Here is an 18,935-nt window from a genome sequence, read left to right on the forward strand (position 1 = left end):
CACATCTGACATTAACTTTCTATGTTAACTCAAGCTGCATGTCTCCAGTTACTCTCAAGAGCAGCACCCTGACCTCCTTAGAGGCCATATTTACAGAGCCATACCACCAAATATTCACCCTAAAAAACTCACACAAGCAGTTTCTAGATAACAGAATGTTTAAACGTCTGCTCAAAAAATCTATTAAGTGAATCTTTCGAGTGGTCATCCCCTTCTTTTTCACATAAACATGTGGTGCTATGTTGAAATAATATTATAACCTATAAACTAATTTTCACTACTATCCCATACACTGTTTTGATACTTTACACTTGGATTTGTGTAAGGTGACTTTTGGCAACTGAGCAACTTGGTTTTTGTGTAAAAACGAGGAGTTAAGGCTGAAGGTGCTGCTAGCATCGTGCTATCACCAATAAACCCAGCGGTGAGTAAGTGTGTTTAGTGGTTTCTCCTGGACTCACTGTTACTGTCGCCCCCCTGAGGGGACAGAGGCCCCTCCCACCGCTCAGTGGGCTCTGACAGGACGATGTCTAAATCTGACTCTTTCCATTGGCTGGGAGGCTTCCTGATGGCACTCCTCTCTTCCTCTGAAAGGCCACACCCACCACCACAGACAACACCAACCACGAGACAGTAACACCCACCAAACAACAGCACAGACGTAAACATCACCACCATGACATCGGAATGACGAAAACAACAGCGAGACCCACACCAGCACCACAACACATTACAAAACAGCAATCACAGAACCACCACATTAAATCATTGAACATTGGAGAGAACACCGACAGAGAAGGGGAAGAGGGAAAAAACACGACAGGAGAAAGAAATGGAAGAAGAGCAAGTTAGAGGTCAGACAGTGATAAAGACAAACCAAGTCTGGTAAAGCACAGAGACTTAAAATGGGGGGAAAAAACAAAACAAAATAAACATCCACCAACCTGAGAGGGAGCGAATGTGGCTGAGAGGGGTGGGTTTGGGCGGTGGGTCAGCTGGGAGCGGGTACCCTGGCTCTTGTCTCCCCTCGGATGGAACCTGGATGTAGGGGCAGACAGCTGCCACTCGACCCGAAACTCCAGCACCGGGGTGGGAAGAGCTTTGAGGGGAGGACAGAGTGCCTCCATTCATACGACTTAACTGAAGTGGACACACACAGACACCCAGAATGAGACTCATATAACATGATAAAGAAAGACCAGACTTCTTTGCAGACTGCACCTCTGCTCTCTTCTTATGCAGGCGTTCTCTCAGGTCACCGATGCGTTGATCCATCACGGTCACCTGGGCGTTCCTCTTGTTCAGCAGCTCCTTATTCTGGGCCAACTTGCTGCTCTGCTCCAGATTGTGCCGGTTACGAGCCTTAAAAACCCCCAAAACGTTTTACTCACATTTATGATTTCTGACACCCAAAGCAGGCAGGAGAAGGTCGCACTAAACATCTTTTTTTCTGCAATATTTTTATTATGTTTTTGATTGGTTTTAAAATAGCTGTGATCAGACAGCCACATTATATCCACTGTAGGTACCAAACTAGTATAACCTCATGGCATTCACAGTGTTTATTGCATTGCTTATTTGCATGAGCTTCTAAAACATATTGTTCCCACATGCTTAGATGGTTTGGTGGTGCAGCGGAGGTGTTGGTAGAACAGGTGTCCTTTGTTTTTCCAACCAGATTGAGACATAAACATTTACTACACATCTTTTCAATTAGCCGTAAAGATTGCTTGGCAAAGGCCAAGTGTTTGCTCAGGGTATAGTTTACCTGCAGCTCCTGGTAAAGTTTCCTCAGCTCCAGAGCTGCAGGGCCTGAAAGAGGCGATCCCTTATGACCAGTGCCTGCACCCTGGGGTCCCGTGGGTGCCCCCTGACCTGGTGCACCAGAGTGTAGCTGCAGGCGTCCTCTCCTCAAATCCTCCAGCTGCTGAGTCAACTGTTAGACCAAAATTAAATACATATATGTGCACATATATCTTATCAAATCAAATCTGCTTCAAAGTTTATAGAAACCAAATAAATTTTCATACCTGGTCGACTCTGATCACCGCAGTCTGCAGCTCCGCCTGCTTCTCCTGAAACAGGCTGCTCACATGGTCAATCTCTGCAGCTACACACAGAGAGCAGGACGTCAGATTGAAATTACATCGCTGTAGTTATTAAGATTTTAGTGCTCAGATTCTACAGAAATACATATAAACACCGAGCACGCTGTAAGGGACTGAGTAAATGGTCAAAAAAAATCCCTCATGCTGCAGCATCAAGGCTTTATGAGGTTAAATTCATGGTCTTTTAATATGCAGTCGTTTACTTCAGGGCCTGTAATCCACAGTCACCAACTCTACAGTGTTACAGAGTGTTTAGGCTTACAGAGGTTTCCGTTGATCAGTTTGCTGTAGTCGACTTGGCCTCTCATGGCTCGGATCTTCTTCAGCTTCGCTTCCTGCGTCTCCACTCGCTCTTTGAGCCGCTGCAGCTTCTCAGCTTCAGACTGAAAAAGAGAAGTCAGTGTTTAAAGTGGTTAAAAACTCCCCATACACTCAAGTGGTGGCAGTTCCAGTCATTTAGGTATACTGAAAGGATACCTGCTCTGTAATTTAACTAAAATGTGACCCAAGATGCAGAAAAATACATGTTTTAGTTGATTATTTACTGTCTCAGTTTCAGGAATAAATGCCTACAATGTGTTTAATTTGAAGATGCTCAAATGAATTCTGAAGGTTATCCAATGAAAGCGCAGGTATTTGCTTTACTTGGAAAATACTTGCAGACAGCAGTAATCAACAGACAGAGCTTCAGCACCTGTTAACATTTAGCCCTCTGACAGACAAACAGGAAACTTAACCTTCAGCGAACTGGCCTCTAGGTTAGACTGCAGTCACATTATTAGATATAAACCACATAAAGGAAGCAGTATGCAGATTATTGTATTTTAAACTGTATTAGTTTGATGAATATATTGCTCACACAATTGTGAGTAAAGCAACAAAGCAAACTTTAAATAGGGTGTCCTTGTGCTGTATAGACTCAAAGGAGACTAACAGAGGTGTGGATCGCACCTGTGACTGTCCCTGGTTGGATCTGCCTCCTTGCTGAAGATACCTCAGTCTCTGTTCCTGCAGGAAACAAAAGTACAGTGAAAGTAGAGTCATTTCCAGACTTTCATTTATTTCATTTGAAAAGTGGCATGGCATTTTCAGTTTTAAAGAAACTAAATCATGTTTTGCAAACCCAGCCAGAAAAAAACTAAAAAATACTATTTTTATATTATAAAAATAAGATTATCTGGTATACCAACTAAACTTAGCGAGGTTGAGCCCGTTTTCACTTGGAGAACCTGAAAGCCTGTTTTCTGAATCAGCTCACTGACTGAGGAGGATCCTACACAAACAGAGGAGCAACAGTGGCATTTGTTCCAGCACTTCAATCAGCAGAATTCAAATTTGATAAACGTGTTGGTGTTATTCGGTTACGTTTTCAGCACTGGCTGTTAAATCCAACTAAATGACTATAGAAATGAAAACTACGTTTCAAGTGGTTTTAAAAGAGCCTCTGACACAAATATTTTGGGTCTTTAATGAATTCAGGCCGGTGCTGTCGACTGATTGGCCAGTTTGCTGTCTGCCTCATTATTTGTCAAGCTGTCATTCAAAAATTTCATGAGTTCTCAGTGAAAAACAAATCACATTCAGTTTATGCACTGATGATAGAATTATTTCACGGTGCTCATGAATTTGATTTCCTCTGTGACCTTTCCAGGGAGTGCCCAACGTTTCGCCCTGTGACAGATGAAATAGGCCCCAGACCTCCACTGCAACCCTGAATTGGTTGAGTGGTTAAGAAGATTAATGGAAAGATGGATAATATTTCCTGGTTTTTGGTGCTTTGAGAACACATGCATGTGTTTTCACATTGTTCCCTCTCATTTTGCACACCTGCATGTTAATCTTATTTTTCATAAATAAAATCTTATTTCAAATGTTGGTGAAATAGATTAGTGTGCCGCTTCATACCATGCATCCTGTTGTACACACATAATACCAGATTATATATATCAGCAGCACTAGCACCAGCAGCTTATTGCCGTGTTTAAGTGTTTATCTTTACTCTACATAAAACATGCATTTTCTGGACCATCACATCTGCAGCTACACACAGCCGTCATCTATCTCAACCTCAACCTTTACTTGAGCCTTAAGATCTTAATAAAGCTGAAACTGTAAGTCAAACTTGGAGACACCAGTTACCCCACTCGTCTAATATTTTACCAAAGAACAGAATGTCAGATTCCTCATTAATGAGGAATTAATTAAAGGCTGGCATCACTTTACCAGGAGCAACAGTGAATTGGAGTACTTAATGACTTAAGTACAGTTTCCACAAACTGCAAAGAAATCTAGTGGGATAAACTGGGCCCTTTGGTGTGCAAGTACTGGTCCGTGGTCCACATGTTGGATGCCCATGTGTTAGACCTAACAGTCAGCTGGTCTTCTGCATTCATAAAATATGAATTATTCATTTAAACGAGAAGTGTTTTCAGTGCTGAATAGTGAGGGCAGGAACACTTAATCATCTGGCCGTGCACATCCTTAGTCAACAGCATAATACTATAATAACTGCCATGCATGCAGTTTATTTTCACCCGATCATCACATCCAACTCCGAAGACCATCAGCTGCTATTGATTTTCATTTAAGCTTGTGTGTATCTATGTATCTGACACACACAATAAACTACAGTGAGGAGACAGAGAAAGGCTGTGATGTGTGATGCTGACTGAAGCAGTTTACACCACTCACTCTGTATTTTGCAGGTACATAGTACGGCTGACCTGTGTGTGTGTGCGTGTGTGTGTGTGTGCATGCGTTTGTGTGTCTCTCTCTTTCACATAAACACACAAAGAGGAGGAGAAAAGGGCATGTTGGCAGGAAGCTGCCCTGCTAACACATTACATAAGAGAAGGGTGTTTAATTACAGACGTAGTGCAGGAATAAAAGTTTTTATGTTTTCGACTTTTTATTTTCCAGGAAGTCATCAATCTACGTTTCGTTATATTAATGTTGAGAAGACAGAAAATGTTTCTACATCAGCGCCTGGGATTTTTTTCATCCAGCAAGGAAATGCTTGAGCAAGCTGGAAGGAAACACTTAATAGCTGTCAAATTACAGAAGCAGTTAAACTGCTGCTTTAAAAAAAAAAAAAAGCTGGATATCAGCATTAAACTGACAGGCAAAAGAAATCACTTCCACAGCAGTCTTGAAAAACTCAAAATGGCCAAATAAAAGTTTGTGGTTGATGCATTTTATCGAAAACTTTACCAAATGAATGCCGTTTGGCTCACTTTCCTGACTCCTTCCTGGAGTACAATACTGGGTAAACTTCCCAGCAGCTGTAGATCCCTGCTGAACTCATTTCCTGCTAACTCAGAAGGCCACTTCCTGAATCTGGGGATGGGGCCGAATGACCATGATCTGTGTCTCCAGATATTTTCTCACATGTGCTGCAGCCCTGAAGCTTTCTAAACATCAGCCAAAAGAGTCAAAAGTGAGAAAAAGTCGAGTTCACACCACATCAAAAAAGAAACATCTTTACCCCTTTCTTTGATAAAGACCTCTGTTCTGAATCCAGGCAGTATTTGTTTATCCCCAAGGGGCAATTAACATACAACAGAGCAGCATAACGTTGACGAGAAGGACAATAAGAACAAGCAATAAGAGTGAGACAATAAATACACAGAATATACAGTTTTAAAATTACACAGTTTTTAAATTAAAGTGACTGAAAGAGGGGGGAGAGAATAACATGAAAGCATGGGTCTATGCTGCCTTGTATCAATGCTTCATGCTTGTGGTGGTTTAATGGTGCAGGAGATATTTTCCTGGCACACATTTGGCCCGGTAGCACCAACCGAGTATTGTTTAAATACCACAGCCTACTTGAACGTTGTTGCTGACCATGTCCATGCCTCTATGACCACAGTGTACTTATCTCAAACTCTAATTAATCTCATATTAGTTTCTTTTACATGAAAATGAGTTCACTTTTAGTCCACTACAGCATGCTTGGGATGTAGTGGAATGGGGATTTGCATCATGGTTGTTCAGCCGATAAATCTGCAGCGACTGTGTGAGGCTATCACATCAATATGGACCAAAATCTCAGCACTAGCAAGGTCCACCAAACAACATTTCTACAAGTCTAACTTCTTTTTTATGGTCAGCCTAGCTAAAAATCCATAGCTCAGTCTTCTGCAACAAAGCCGGCTGCAAGGAAAAACAAAACTTGCGTTTACAGTTCCAACACTCTGAAATGGGCTAGAACAAACTGAGCCTGTGGTGCTGTAGTTGCGCTCCTATTTTTAAGTTCAGCTCCTATGTGAAGGCTTTCCAAATGTTCAAACGACCCAAATTATGTTGTTCTAAAACAGAAACTCTTTCATGACAAAACAGACGCACTATGTAAAGACCCACACTGTCCAGTCTCTCAGATCTGCTCAAACTGTCTCCCTTCAACATCAACAACGTGTGCACATCTACAACTGACGGGGTATATATGTACTTGAAAAAAACAACGACAAAAAAACTTAATCTGGGCGTAGCAATATTTTGACCCATGTCACCTTGGGCTTAAGGGGTTAACGTGCAAACTCCCCAGCACAAACTTACTGTGACCTTCAACTGTGCGAGTTTTCATCGATTTGTGCTGATGTGAGAAGAGCGCTGGTAATAGTCTGGAGAGCAGCTGTCATGTGCGCTTCCTCCTGCACGCTCCACCCAGGCAGCTCCCTCAGGTAAACCTCACTGAGTATTTCTAAACCAGACTATCTCCTGTGTGGTGCATGTAAGAAACTGCAGCCTCGGAAAAAGTCTTAACTCAATTCTCCCCAGCCTACGTCTGAAAACGACATCTCTCCTCCAGAGCCAATCTTTCACGTCGTTCCTCAAACCCTGAACTCAATCACACACACACACACAAAAAGATGCATGTGATGTGATGCGCACACACATTCATCTGAGGCTCCAGGGGCCTCAAAGCCGATCTTTTCAGACAGACTCTAATGTAGCTAACCTTACATTAACTGACAGGCAATCCATCCAGCAGCTCTGTGTGCGTGTACAGTATGAGTGAGTGTTTTACCTTGGCGAGCAACATCTGTTGCTGAGCCTCTATTTGTTGTTGTTGTCTTGTGGCCATTTCTTGGAGCTCAGAGAGGGTCAGCTCCACACGGGGAACCTACACCGGCACACAGGGGTTATACATTAATACATTATGTACATAGAGACAGACAGTGTTTTCCCACAGTTTCCATCCATTACACGTCTCACTGTTGCTGTCGAGATGAAAACCCAAACTGTGACAGGAGATAAAGCACAGCTGCACACATATATCACCTCACATTTTAGGTCACTGAGCAGCTTCACTGAATGTTATTAGGCAGGCAGCTGGTGGCTCTGGAAGAGCGACAGAATTATAGTTTAGGGCTAAGAAAAAAAAAATCGCCAGAATCATCCCCTTTCCCTCACAGCATTTCCTTACAGATACATCTCTGGGAGAGTGCTTTGTTCAGGAATATCTTTCTAGAGACTGATGTGTGTTTGCGTGTACGTGTGAGGGTGGGAAACGGGGAGGAATGCCTTTAGCAGACAACAACGGAAGGTTTCAACCCAGCTACATCCTACTATTGTGCACATTTACTTATGAACACACACAGACACACACTGCACCTGGGGTGTTATATTCATTTCCAGTTCACAGTGAAGTCAGACAAGCTGGATATGACTACATCTGTCCTTTAATAGCCAGGTTATCAGAACACGGCTCCACGATTACAATACTGTTCAACAGACTGCGGTACAGTATTATAATATTTAATAATTATTGTTTGACAGTTTGACTCCTACAACACCAGAAAGGTCTGGCCTCTGGAGATATTTTACTATCAGCGTGTGAATGACTGATTATGACATAATACACTACATCAACTTAAGCCATCCTAGGACAGAGAAAATGGAGTTTCAACCTGGGATTAAAAATGCGATCATACTATTAAACCTCAGACAGGCTTACAGCTTCATTTAGTTTAACCCCCCATCCAGAGTAACATTGACGTATGAATATCATCCATCACTCCCATTTGGGCTGAACAAACTCCGCCTATTGTGCTGCAACTGTATTCTTGTGCAAAGTTAATCTCAAATCTGAAGCTTTTCCAAATGTCAAAATGACTCAGATGATGTTCTACAAAAACAGAAACTGTCTTATGGGCAAATGAATGCATGAGCATTAAAGATCAAGACTCTGTACACTGATATCTATTGAAATTTGCTCCCATCAACATCTTCCATTTTTAAGACTCGTCGTGTGACTGTTGTTTCCAATTTTGAACCCCTAACATATGAGCCATCTGCCCACATCACCGGGCGAGAATGTGAGTTGTGAATAATTTTTAAAAAACTGCGAACTTTTCAGTTATGCTTAGTTTATTGCATTACATCACCAAGAAGTATTTATGTCCTTGGTCAGCCTTGGAAACACTATATGATTAGTATAGTAGATTACTTATACGGCACAGATATCTATTAGGGCAGTTTGATCATCTAAAAGGAATCAGTCGGGACCTGAGATGAAACCCTGAGGAATACCAGAGTTAACAGATTGTGGTGGGACAACATTATAAGTAATATAAACGAGTATGGCAAAATCTAAGATGGTTATTAGTATAAATGATATACTCACAAACAGGGAGTATCAGAGTATCAGTAACAGAGGTCTAAACAGTAAAACCAGTGCAGATGGGCCTTAAATGGGAATCGCTTGTAAAGGCCAGCAGGGGGCGGTTGCTCAAGAACAAGACAGATTGGATAAAATTCTTGGCAACTGACTCGTGATTACTTTAGTAAACCCTTTTCTCTTGAGTTTATGGGCTCAATCACTAGTTTCAAGTCCAATGTAATAAAACATGATGTTCATTTTATAAATTATGGTCCTTATTAGTGACCCTGAGACCTTGAGTATGCAATGTCCTTCGGTTTCTTTGTCATGTGTTTTCACTTGTGTCATCTGGTTTCAAAAAGCTGAAATGGTAATGGCCAAAATGCTTCAGAAACCAGCGATTACAATGTTATTGGCTGACATTACAGTGGCTACTTCCTTCTTTATACTCAGTCTTTGGATACACAGTTTTAAAGGGTCAGTTCATCTATGTTCAGTGCACTAAAAACATTTTTACTTATGTGAGTTCTGAGTTCTGATCATTGCAGGTTTTTGCCAGATGTCTGCTTGAAACCATGGACTTTTTTTTTTTTTTTTGATGGCGCTCAAGGAAAAAAAATCCCAAATCAGTCTTTTTATCTAAATAATCTACAGTCTTCTCTGTGAGAGCTACATTGGTGTCTGTTTGACTTGAAATGATTATTGGCAGTACTTCAGTGGCCTGAATTTGGGGACTGCTCCGATTATCGGACACAGAAACTGGAGACAGAAGAGTCTGTTGTTACTGGCATTTAATGGGACTTGGAGTAAGGGTTGAGTAGTTCAAGTAAAAATGATTTTTTTTCCCAGTGATAAGACAGAAATAGTTTCCAAACGTTAAATTAGGGTCGAAGAGGACGGAGGCCACTGCAAATTTTGTTAAATGTGTGAAAAAATATTGATGTCTAAGTGGAGACTTAGATGTGCCATGAGTAAGGGAGGCGCTGATGAATAACTCCATTACCCAGAACAGCGCCCTTGGGTTATGACACAAGTTATGAAATCAGTGAAACAAATTAAAATCATCATCAATTTAACTACTGGAAGCTCTAACTCTGGCGGCACTAGTGCTATGCTAAATATCAGTATTGGTGATTAATAGCCCTGACAGCCACACTGTGCTATAGACCGTGGACCGAGTTATGTAAATCTACATAAAACATAATGCACACATAGTGTATTCCACTGCAATACATCATGTTTTAGACAGTGACATTATGCACAATACACAAGGTTTTCCAGGCAGTGTCGCCACATATCATTAGCTAATTGCTGACTTTTGGGATCCTGTGGTTCCTCACTTTGATGTGCAACAATAATTGCATTGTTTTCTCATATCTCAAGAGTAATTTCAGAGCCAATCAGCATAAGACACTTTAAGATTTTTTATATTTTTTAAGCCCTTTCAGTCTGATATCCCTTTAAAATGTATATAATGCATAGATGGAACTACAGGGTGGGGCTTCAGACAAGCAGCAAAAAGCAGTTTTTATGCTTACATGCAGTAACCATACGTGGTTGATGAAGGATGCAGTCAGACTAGGCACACTTGTCTTGTGCCATGCCTGAGCCTGATAGCCTCCCCTCCACACAGACTAAACTAAAACTGTGCAACAGCATGCTTCAGTCTTTTCTGTCCACTGCTGAAACCACTGCTCCTTTCTCTCTCTCCTCTCAGTTCCTCGTTCTTTTAGTGCACGCTCTGCGTTTTTATCATGAAGAAAAGTGCTTTTGCAAAGCATCGTGAGGTTCATGAGTTTATGTATTTATGCTTTAATTGGTGTCATTTCACATCGGCCTTTCTCGTTGCCTTATTGATTTATGAATTTGTTAACATGGCGATTTTCAGTTAAACTTCAGAAATGCTGTTGTTGGTGCCAAAATGTTGAAGTTCTACATAGTTACAACATGCACAACATGTCCTCTCGGACCCACCTGTTAAAGTCAGACAGGGCAGAACGGATGGATGGTCTGACTTTGGGGGTCAAACATGCTCAGGCACAGCTCTGATCACCTAAAGTGAGTATACACTTCATTTTTACTCTGATATAAAGCCGTCCAGAGACCATATATAGATTTCAGGCACCTAGTGACATAATGTGGCAGGACCTGAGATAAATTCTCTCAACTTCCACAGAGTGCAGGATGCCACTGATTGACATATGACCTCATGGTAAATACATTAGTGGCTTACCAAGGCAACCAGAGCCTAAAATGCCCACTAGTGACCAGCAGTCAGTTTCAAAGTCATGCATGATGATGGACTCGTTTCCAGTTGCAGCTTAATGCCCGTACAGTCACCTGGATGAGTTGCCAGCATTCTTTCTCATGCTACATGCATAACAATCCTACTACTGCCAGCACTGAGGACCTTTTAGAGCTGTTCATTCGAATATGTTTTAGTAAAATTTTTCCTGCCGTGTATGATTTTTGTTCCATTTTTCACGTTATTCATTAAATTATATTGTCATCTTTTTTCTGCCTCTGCTCTCCATCACAGCCGAGCCTGCTCCTATTTTACCTTTAAGCAAGAAAAGTAATTGTTTTCTTTCTATTGCTTTTGTATCACGAGTGTTTGCACAGGAGTACACGTGTGTGTTATTTGAAAATGTACTAAACTAGAACCCTGCAATGCATCAGCACTTTTCACATTTTGGAGCCATCGCAAATACATTTTAGAAGCATCTAGAAAAAGCTCTGAAGATTCGACTGCAGCTGGTTTCAGAAAAGCAAACATGATACGTATTGCTCTGTAAACACCCTGAGCAGTTTTGCTGACTTCCTCAGTTTAAAAACCTCCGTCTGCAGGACTGAGGCTGAGGATCGCTTGTCAGTCAAAGCAGTGTGTGAGACAGTTTTCCTGGGATTTCCTGCCACTGAAGTCCTCTAAATGCTTCAGCTTCTAGCTTTCCACTGATTCAAATGGGAACATGCACTCCAGCTACAGGAAAGTTAAAAATTCACCTGACACTTAGCCACAGTGTCATGCCGCTCATGCTGTTAAGACACTCTAACACATCCTGCAGACTGTGTTGCTGCGAGCCCCCCGCTGACGTTAACATGCAGTTCCTACCAGCATCCCGCTGTGCTGTATTTACCTGCAGGCTGTCCCATGTGATCCTGCAGGAGCGGACTTTAATTTTGCTGCATTGTCCTTCAACAGTAAATTCCTGCACCAAATCTACCTCATTCCACTCCATCCTCACAAGCGTCTCAGAGACACGCCGGACCTTAATGCTTTCTGATGGAAAAGCGTTGCCAGAGGCTTGCACGAGAACCGCTTAAAGAGGAGGAAATGAGAGCGATCCTTATCACAACTTTCCCTCTCGTCCGCCTGGTGATGTGCTGAGATTTACGACACTCGCTCTTCCTCTCCCTCACTCGCTCGGCCCACACACCCTCCCTTCTCCTCCTTTCTCTCTCTCTCTCTCATAAAAACTCTCGATTATTAGTGCGTTCTCATGTGACGTTTTTACAGAGAGCAAATCCCACCGATGTGACACCGCTTTCAACTGCCACAGTAAACATGAAAAAACACAAATAGGTGCGAAACGAGAGAAGGAACTCCTCGCCGCCCTCGTTTTCTGTTTTCTTTCAGTATCACCCTCTTTTTCTGTTATTGCTCTCAGTTTCCAGTCTCTTCGACCTCAACCTTTTCTTCATCTATTCGTCTCCACTCCTCCTTCACTTTTCTCTCTGCTTATTAAGCCCCATCTTTCTCCATATCTGTATTCTTTCATCTCTCTTTCTCTCAGTCCTTGTCATTTCTCTGCAGCTGGCTTTTTGCTGCAGCGACATCCTCTCTCACTCTCTTTCCCTCTCTCTCCTCTCACACCTCCCTTTTTCTTTCTCCTACTTTCTCTCAGAAGGAAAATCACTGCACCACAGCCTGATGGGGCACTAGCTGCTCTCATCAACCTCTGCCTCCTGCTCCAGATGTGTGGTGTAAAAAAGGTGAAGATGATCAATGGCTGTGGTAGTATGCATGGCGCACACACTATACAGTTAACAGCTGACTGCTGCTGCGTCATATTTTCATTCACACACACACACACACACACACACACACACACACAGAGTGACATGTGACTCAGTTGCTGCATCACACATTTTCATCTTTCACACAGACAAACACACATTTGTTATTCCTCCTGTTCTGGGTGCAGCCCTCCATGGTCGTGACTGTGCTGTGTGTATAGTATATTGAGCTATGTCAACTATTTATAACCAGCAACACTGATTTTAACATGTTGTACTTTAGGATGTGAGTGTTATTTCTTTATAATGGATGGAAACTTTGTATCATTGTCACTGCAACAGTTGCTTATTGCTTTATAGTGGAGTGGAGTGGAGCTGTGTGCTTCCTAAAGTCCACAATAATCTCCACTGTCTTCTGGGCATTCAGCACCAGGTTGTTGTGGCAAAAAATAGCAAAAATAGAAAAAAAAAATAGCAAAAAATAGCAAAAATGTTACTTTTAACAGTTTAATAGTTGAAGCTCAGATCTCCCAATAATTTAATTCTTACAATGTTTTTCCAAACTTGACTAAAACGTGACCTCTTTTCTATGAGTGACTCCGGGAAGGTTGGCAAAATTACTTGGGTTTTTAAGGAAATGGAAATCTTGACGCTAGTATCTGCAGACTGCAATGGAAACACCAAGAACATTAACTATTGCACCGGTGCCATCAATGAGTTCAGTCTGCAGCCACTTTAAGAAGAGGATCACAGGGCATTCTTCTAAGTTGGGTAAGTTTAAGGGAGATACCAGAGCTTTTAACTTAGTTACTTCTGTAACTAAACATCAATTACATTTAAAGTGTTTTCTTGTTGCGGCCTGCATTGTTGTATTGTTGTTCTAAATGTTTTATAGCAGGTGAATAGTCCGTTTCAGGTTTGCATCACTCATTTAATAATGCATAACACAAAGATTTCAATAAAGAGCTTCAATATTTTTGTGGATACAGTGTTATAGATGCAACATTAGGATGTTCAAAGATCCATATTTGGACTTTGCTTTTAGATGGAGGTGTTCTGGTGCTTTGTTTGGCTCCAGGATCCACATTTTGGCTGTCAAAACCCTTTTCCACCAACACTTTGCTGTGCCAGTGCAGAGCCAGTTCTGTCTTGGTGTCTTTTCAGAAACAGCCCACATTTACAGAATAACGAGAACAAAATATTTACTAATAGAAGTTTGGATCCACTTATCTGTCCTGATTTTCATTTCATTGAAGTTACCCAACTTTTTGTTTTTGGTGAGAACATGTGGAACCAGTTCTAGACTGGAAAAGAGCAATTTGTGCCGTGGACTCCTGATAGACAGAGGAGCTGCTTTCTCACTCATGGTCCAGGTGGAAAACAGTGATCTGAAGGTGACTGAAGTTTCTGACGTGCTCTTTATGCTGTGCCACGTTTCCTTCTTGAAAAAATGATTAAACATCTACATGCCTGGATGGCAGTAGAGTGTGTGATCTGGGTTTTGATCTCAACCATGTGGGTGCTCACCTGCTTTGCTCAGTTGTCAGTTTTGTTGGCTCTAACTGGTGGAGAAGTCCTAGTTTAGGGCAAACAAAATTGGGCTACTTTGATGACAGCAGGGGGTGGCTTTGAGGCTTGGATAGTAATATTTGGTGTCAGACAACCCTGGCAACCTGAGCAGTGTGTGTTTTTCAGCTGTAAACTACTTTCTCATGGTGCAATTGTGCCTATAATCTGAAGCACATGGAGATATTTGACCTTCTTAGTGTGTGCACACTGCCTTTCTCAACAGTGCTCAAAGTTATGCATACAAACACACACATTGTTCTGATCATAGGTCCCTCCAGTAATAAAACCCATCCCCTGCCCATCTGCTGTGCACCTCCAGTAAAAATATTTTTCTAAATTTACAATAACAGCCTTCAGACATTCCTGAAGCCCCAGGCCGGACCAAAGGGGAAAGCTCTGTTATCAGAAGAGCTTCAGTAACCAACATCCACACAGCAGGGTGGCCTGGTGGCTGCAAACATCCTATAACTGAAAGAGCTCATCTTTGAACTTGTCCATCATGTGACCCGACTGTGTCCTTGGGCAAAGCAGTTAACAGCATTTAATTTAAGAGTATAGGAAGCTTCGGCACAGCAGCACCTGGACTTGCGTCACAGGAGGCAATTCAAGTCCGCAAACGCCCCTGACCCTGGACTTTGAAAGGCTTCATATTAATTTAAATCAACACATCCCCTGATGTGTGTTTGGTCAAGAGCGCTCAGACACACCTGACTGCTTAATATATCCCACAGCAGCGCTCCCACATGCAGCTGGATGGGGTTGAGTTACACAGAGCAGGATCAGCAAACTGAATTCTGTGCCTTAACTCAAAGTGTGTGACGGCCCTCGTGGTTACTCTGAGGTCAGGGGCGAGGTTTGTAAGAGAGTGTGCTGCAAAGGGAAAGGCCTGCAAGACACCAGCATTAAGTAGTAACAGCTACTCATTTATTGAGCAACTAGCACTGTGTCAGTCAGATGAGAAACTATATGCTAACATGTTTTTCCTAAACAGAATAAAGTGAAACAACACAGCGACCATCTCTAATTTAGAGTATGTGTCAGTCCTTCAAAGAGCGGCACAGTTTGAGGACACAGACGGCTCCTTGATGCAGTTAATGTCAGCATGAAAATTTAATTTCGTCTGTAATTTATTATGCATCAGTACTATTGGCTAACAGCAGGACAGTATATGCTAACAAAATGCACCACTCAGAGCCATGCCAAATGTGTCAGAGGGAATCCTCTTGATTTGTTTTTTCCCTGAGATGCGAGCATAAAATTTTAACACATTTCCCAACCAGCCCCATCTGGACTGGTCATTAGACAGCCATGCCCTCCTTTCCCTAATACTGTTAGAAACTAGCTGGGTCCTGACCAGGTTGGTGTATGCTAATAGCTATTATATGCTACCAACAAACAGAGTTAGTACTTCAAAAACTTTCAGTTCACAATTAAATGTCTATCAGTGTTTTTTGACTTGTGGCTCCGTGTTGCAGTAGTTAAGGCTTCAGGCCACCAAAGATTATTGGGGAAAACGGTGAAATTCGGTAACCAGGGAGTGGGTACAGGAGGTTGCTGGCCAGGTAAAATCGATCCATAATCCACATTGATCCATACGATGACCTGTCTGCAAACGCTCGCCATTTACTCTCCGAGCTCCAGAGAAAGGTGTGGCTTTCTGCTACAATCAACACAATTCAAAAGGTACATCACACCTTTCACAGTTTCACAACTGCTTGATGTGTCGTGTTTTTGTGTTTCAAACTGTGGGCAACCAGGTCAATCTGCTAGTGGCCAAAACAACTGCAAAGAGGTTTTCATTGCTGTACTACAAACCTTTTTGCAACCAATTTCACTTAGTGACTGATAGGAAAGTCCAGCGCCAAAATCCAGTTGGGGAATACATATTTATTCCTAATGACTGGTGATTGTCAAGGCGTCACTGGCTGGTCTCTAGACTCCTGTGATTGGGGCCTAATATATATGCCTTACACACAAAAGATTACCAGTTTCAGACCAGAAGGAGACACAAACCCAGCCTCACAAGCCAGTCATCTTCTATTGCAGGTCCCAAATTCAGATAAATGAAAATGCTGCATCAGAATGGCATCCAACATCTAAAATATATAACAATAAATCTGTGCCAAATCAAACATGTGGATTCAGCTGTTGTGGTAAAGTCTTCAGAAATACTTAAAAAAAATCTGAGCAGTTTGAGGCATAAATGAAACTCTACATGATTTTCTCTGTAGCTGTGCACACACGTAATGAAGGATAGACTGAAAACCTTGTGGCGTAGATGAAAATATCACAACTAAAATCATCATCCAGGAACCACAAATACAGGTAAAAATGTCACTACAATCTGTAAAATATAACCATCAAATATAAATTATTCTTTACTCGACTGACTTTACTAGGCTGCTCTTGGAGCTCGTGTATTTGTCCTTTTTTGTCGGAGAATGACAAAGTCTGGTCTACTTTTTAAAGAAAACAGGGAATACTCACTTATCCTGGATTGTTGCAGTCAAAAACTTAAAGGATGAATCACTATTCATTAGTGAATAACAATTCTAAAAACTACTACACACCGATCTCTTTCACACATCGCTGTCATCTTTACATCATCCTGTGGCAAGAAACAGCATCTGGTGTGCGTTTGTGTGCGTAAGTGAGTGAGCGCTTTTGGATATGATTACACAGCGCCAACAGCTACACCCCAACTCGGAGACACGCTTCCAAATCCCAAAGTAAGGCTGACACACATACACACACGCACACACACACAGACAAAATAACACAGTCAAGCAAGAAGAAGCCACACCCTGTTTTCACAAGATGTAAACCACACTGATTCACTGACACACAGAGAGACACACGGCCAAACGCTCCACCCTGACACATAGACAAACTGCTCGTAAAGTATCCAGCCAATGTGTGTGAGTGCAACCAGAGTCAGAGAATATCTCTCAGAAGTTTAAGGAGGAGAAAACAAGCTTATACACAATTATTCACTCGCTCAAAGTCACCTTCAGATTGGCTTCTGTTTGGTGGAGTTATTCTACTGTTTCATCTAAAGTGAAAAGGTCAAAAAAAGTGGAAATCGCATCAACGTAGCTTCAAACACACACACACACACACACACACACACACACACACACACACACACACACACACACACACACACACACACACACACACACACACACACCCATATAAAAAGAAATGGACCAAAACTCACCCCCTCTGTCTTGTTGTGCCTCAGATCTTTTTGCTTTAAAGCAAATGTTCAAGGATGAAGACGAAGAAACACGGAGACCTTAAGAGTGTGAAGGAGTGTGTGAGGTGAAAGGAAGACGAGACGAGGGAGGAGGAGCTGTTTGGCTCACTAGCAATCCTCTTAGCCTGGTTATGTCATGGGACCAAGCTAATCCTACCTTCACTGACTGACCCACACACACACACACAGAGGATGACCATCCAGCAGACTGACCACCACCAATACGCACAAAAACAGTCTATGACTGGCTAGCCGAGGCCTAACCCAGATATACAAAGCAAATGTGCAGTTTGTGCTGAAACACAATGGTTTGGATGGTTCAAAATAGCTGTTAGTGACAAATTAAAAGCACCAAACATGAGGTCAGTTGCTCTTTTTACTGCATGACCTCAAGATAACAGGATAAGGCACGCTGGCAAAGCAAAACATGGTTAGCTGAAGGACTGACTCAGGCTGGTGACAAAAGACTAATTACCCTTTTTTTCTCTTTGTGAATTTATAAACAGCAATTACAGTGTGCGTGTATAGTGCATGTGCTGTGTTTGTGTGCTCGCATGGTTGTTCCTGGTAGAACAGTTCAATCATCACTGTCACTAATCCCCCGGCTAATCCGCTGCACTACACACACAGACAAATACATACACGCAAACGTGCACATGCATTGTGCTGTACGTGTGGCATTACTGGCTCACAAAGACACACTCATACAATTACTTCGCTGCGACTACGGGGTTTATTTTGTATTCCTCAAATTAAATGCTATTAAGGAAAGTTTAAAGAGCCAGATGTCTTTTATCCTTCGCTGACTGGGATTATTTCTTGCATTTATTTTGAAAGTCAAACCCAAAAGCTATCAAAATAAATTATAGGAACATTTCTGCAAACAGAGGGTATGACTAACCAAATCCCCCTTTAAAGCTCACCAATAAACACTTAGTGTATCTCTATTGGTCCATGCATGAAACACCAATATGTGCGGTACAAACAAGCTTGGTTAACCCTTTTAGATTGCCAGATATCCCTTTAGTTTATGGGTCACATTCAGTCCAATCTGATCTCAAGTGGGCCGGACCTGTAAAACTGCTGCATGATAACCAAAGTGTCTTTTAATGCTTACATCATTTCTTCATCATTTTACAAAAACAGCCCGAGTAGTTAATTTCAGCAGCATGTATTATTACATTTGCAAATCACAGCGAATCTGCAAAAGCAAAAACATGTTGACTTTGAATTTTGAGTTCTAACCATTTCAGATCTAGAATTGACTTTCCAGATATTTCTATGTATGCAAAAGACTGCTGACATGACATCACCAGGAGCAGCAGTGCAGCTTATTAAAAAAACAAACAAATGAGAATAAACTGCATTTTCCATTCTT

At 41.8% G+C, this 18,935-nt stretch overlaps 1 protein-coding gene across 2 annotated transcripts in view; it reads right to left on the bottom strand.

Annotated features, from left to right (window-relative positions):
- LOC309694827 (apoptosis-stimulating of p53 protein 1-like) overlaps positions 1–18,935 on the bottom strand; it is a 46,081-nt gene that overhangs the window by 13,412 nt on the left and 13,734 nt on the right. Inside the window, exons 5-12 of one of the 2 annotated variants that reach the window (XM_082515061.1) lie at positions 7,138–7,233; positions 3,060–3,116; positions 2,371–2,491; positions 2,031–2,110; positions 1,769–1,936; positions 1,222–1,362; positions 945–1,140; positions 462–587 (exon numbers count right to left, since the gene is read on the bottom strand). In XM_082515061.1, coding sequence (XP_082371187.1) covers positions 462–587; positions 945–1,140; positions 1,222–1,362; positions 1,769–1,936; positions 2,031–2,110; positions 2,371–2,491; positions 3,060–3,116; positions 7,138–7,233 — 985 coding nt within the window. The remainder of the gene's footprint in view (positions 1–461; positions 588–944; positions 1,141–1,221; positions 1,363–1,768; positions 1,937–2,030; positions 2,111–2,370; positions 2,492–3,059; positions 3,117–7,137; positions 7,234–18,935) is intronic. The other variant, XM_082515062.1, reaches the window with a different exon arrangement.

Source organism: Aulonocara stuartgranti (assembly GCF_965226115.1).
Source record: "Aulonocara stuartgranti genome assembly, chromosome: 19".
NCBI classification, from domain to species: Eukaryota; Metazoa; Chordata; class Actinopteri; order Cichliformes; family Cichlidae; genus Aulonocara; species Aulonocara stuartgranti.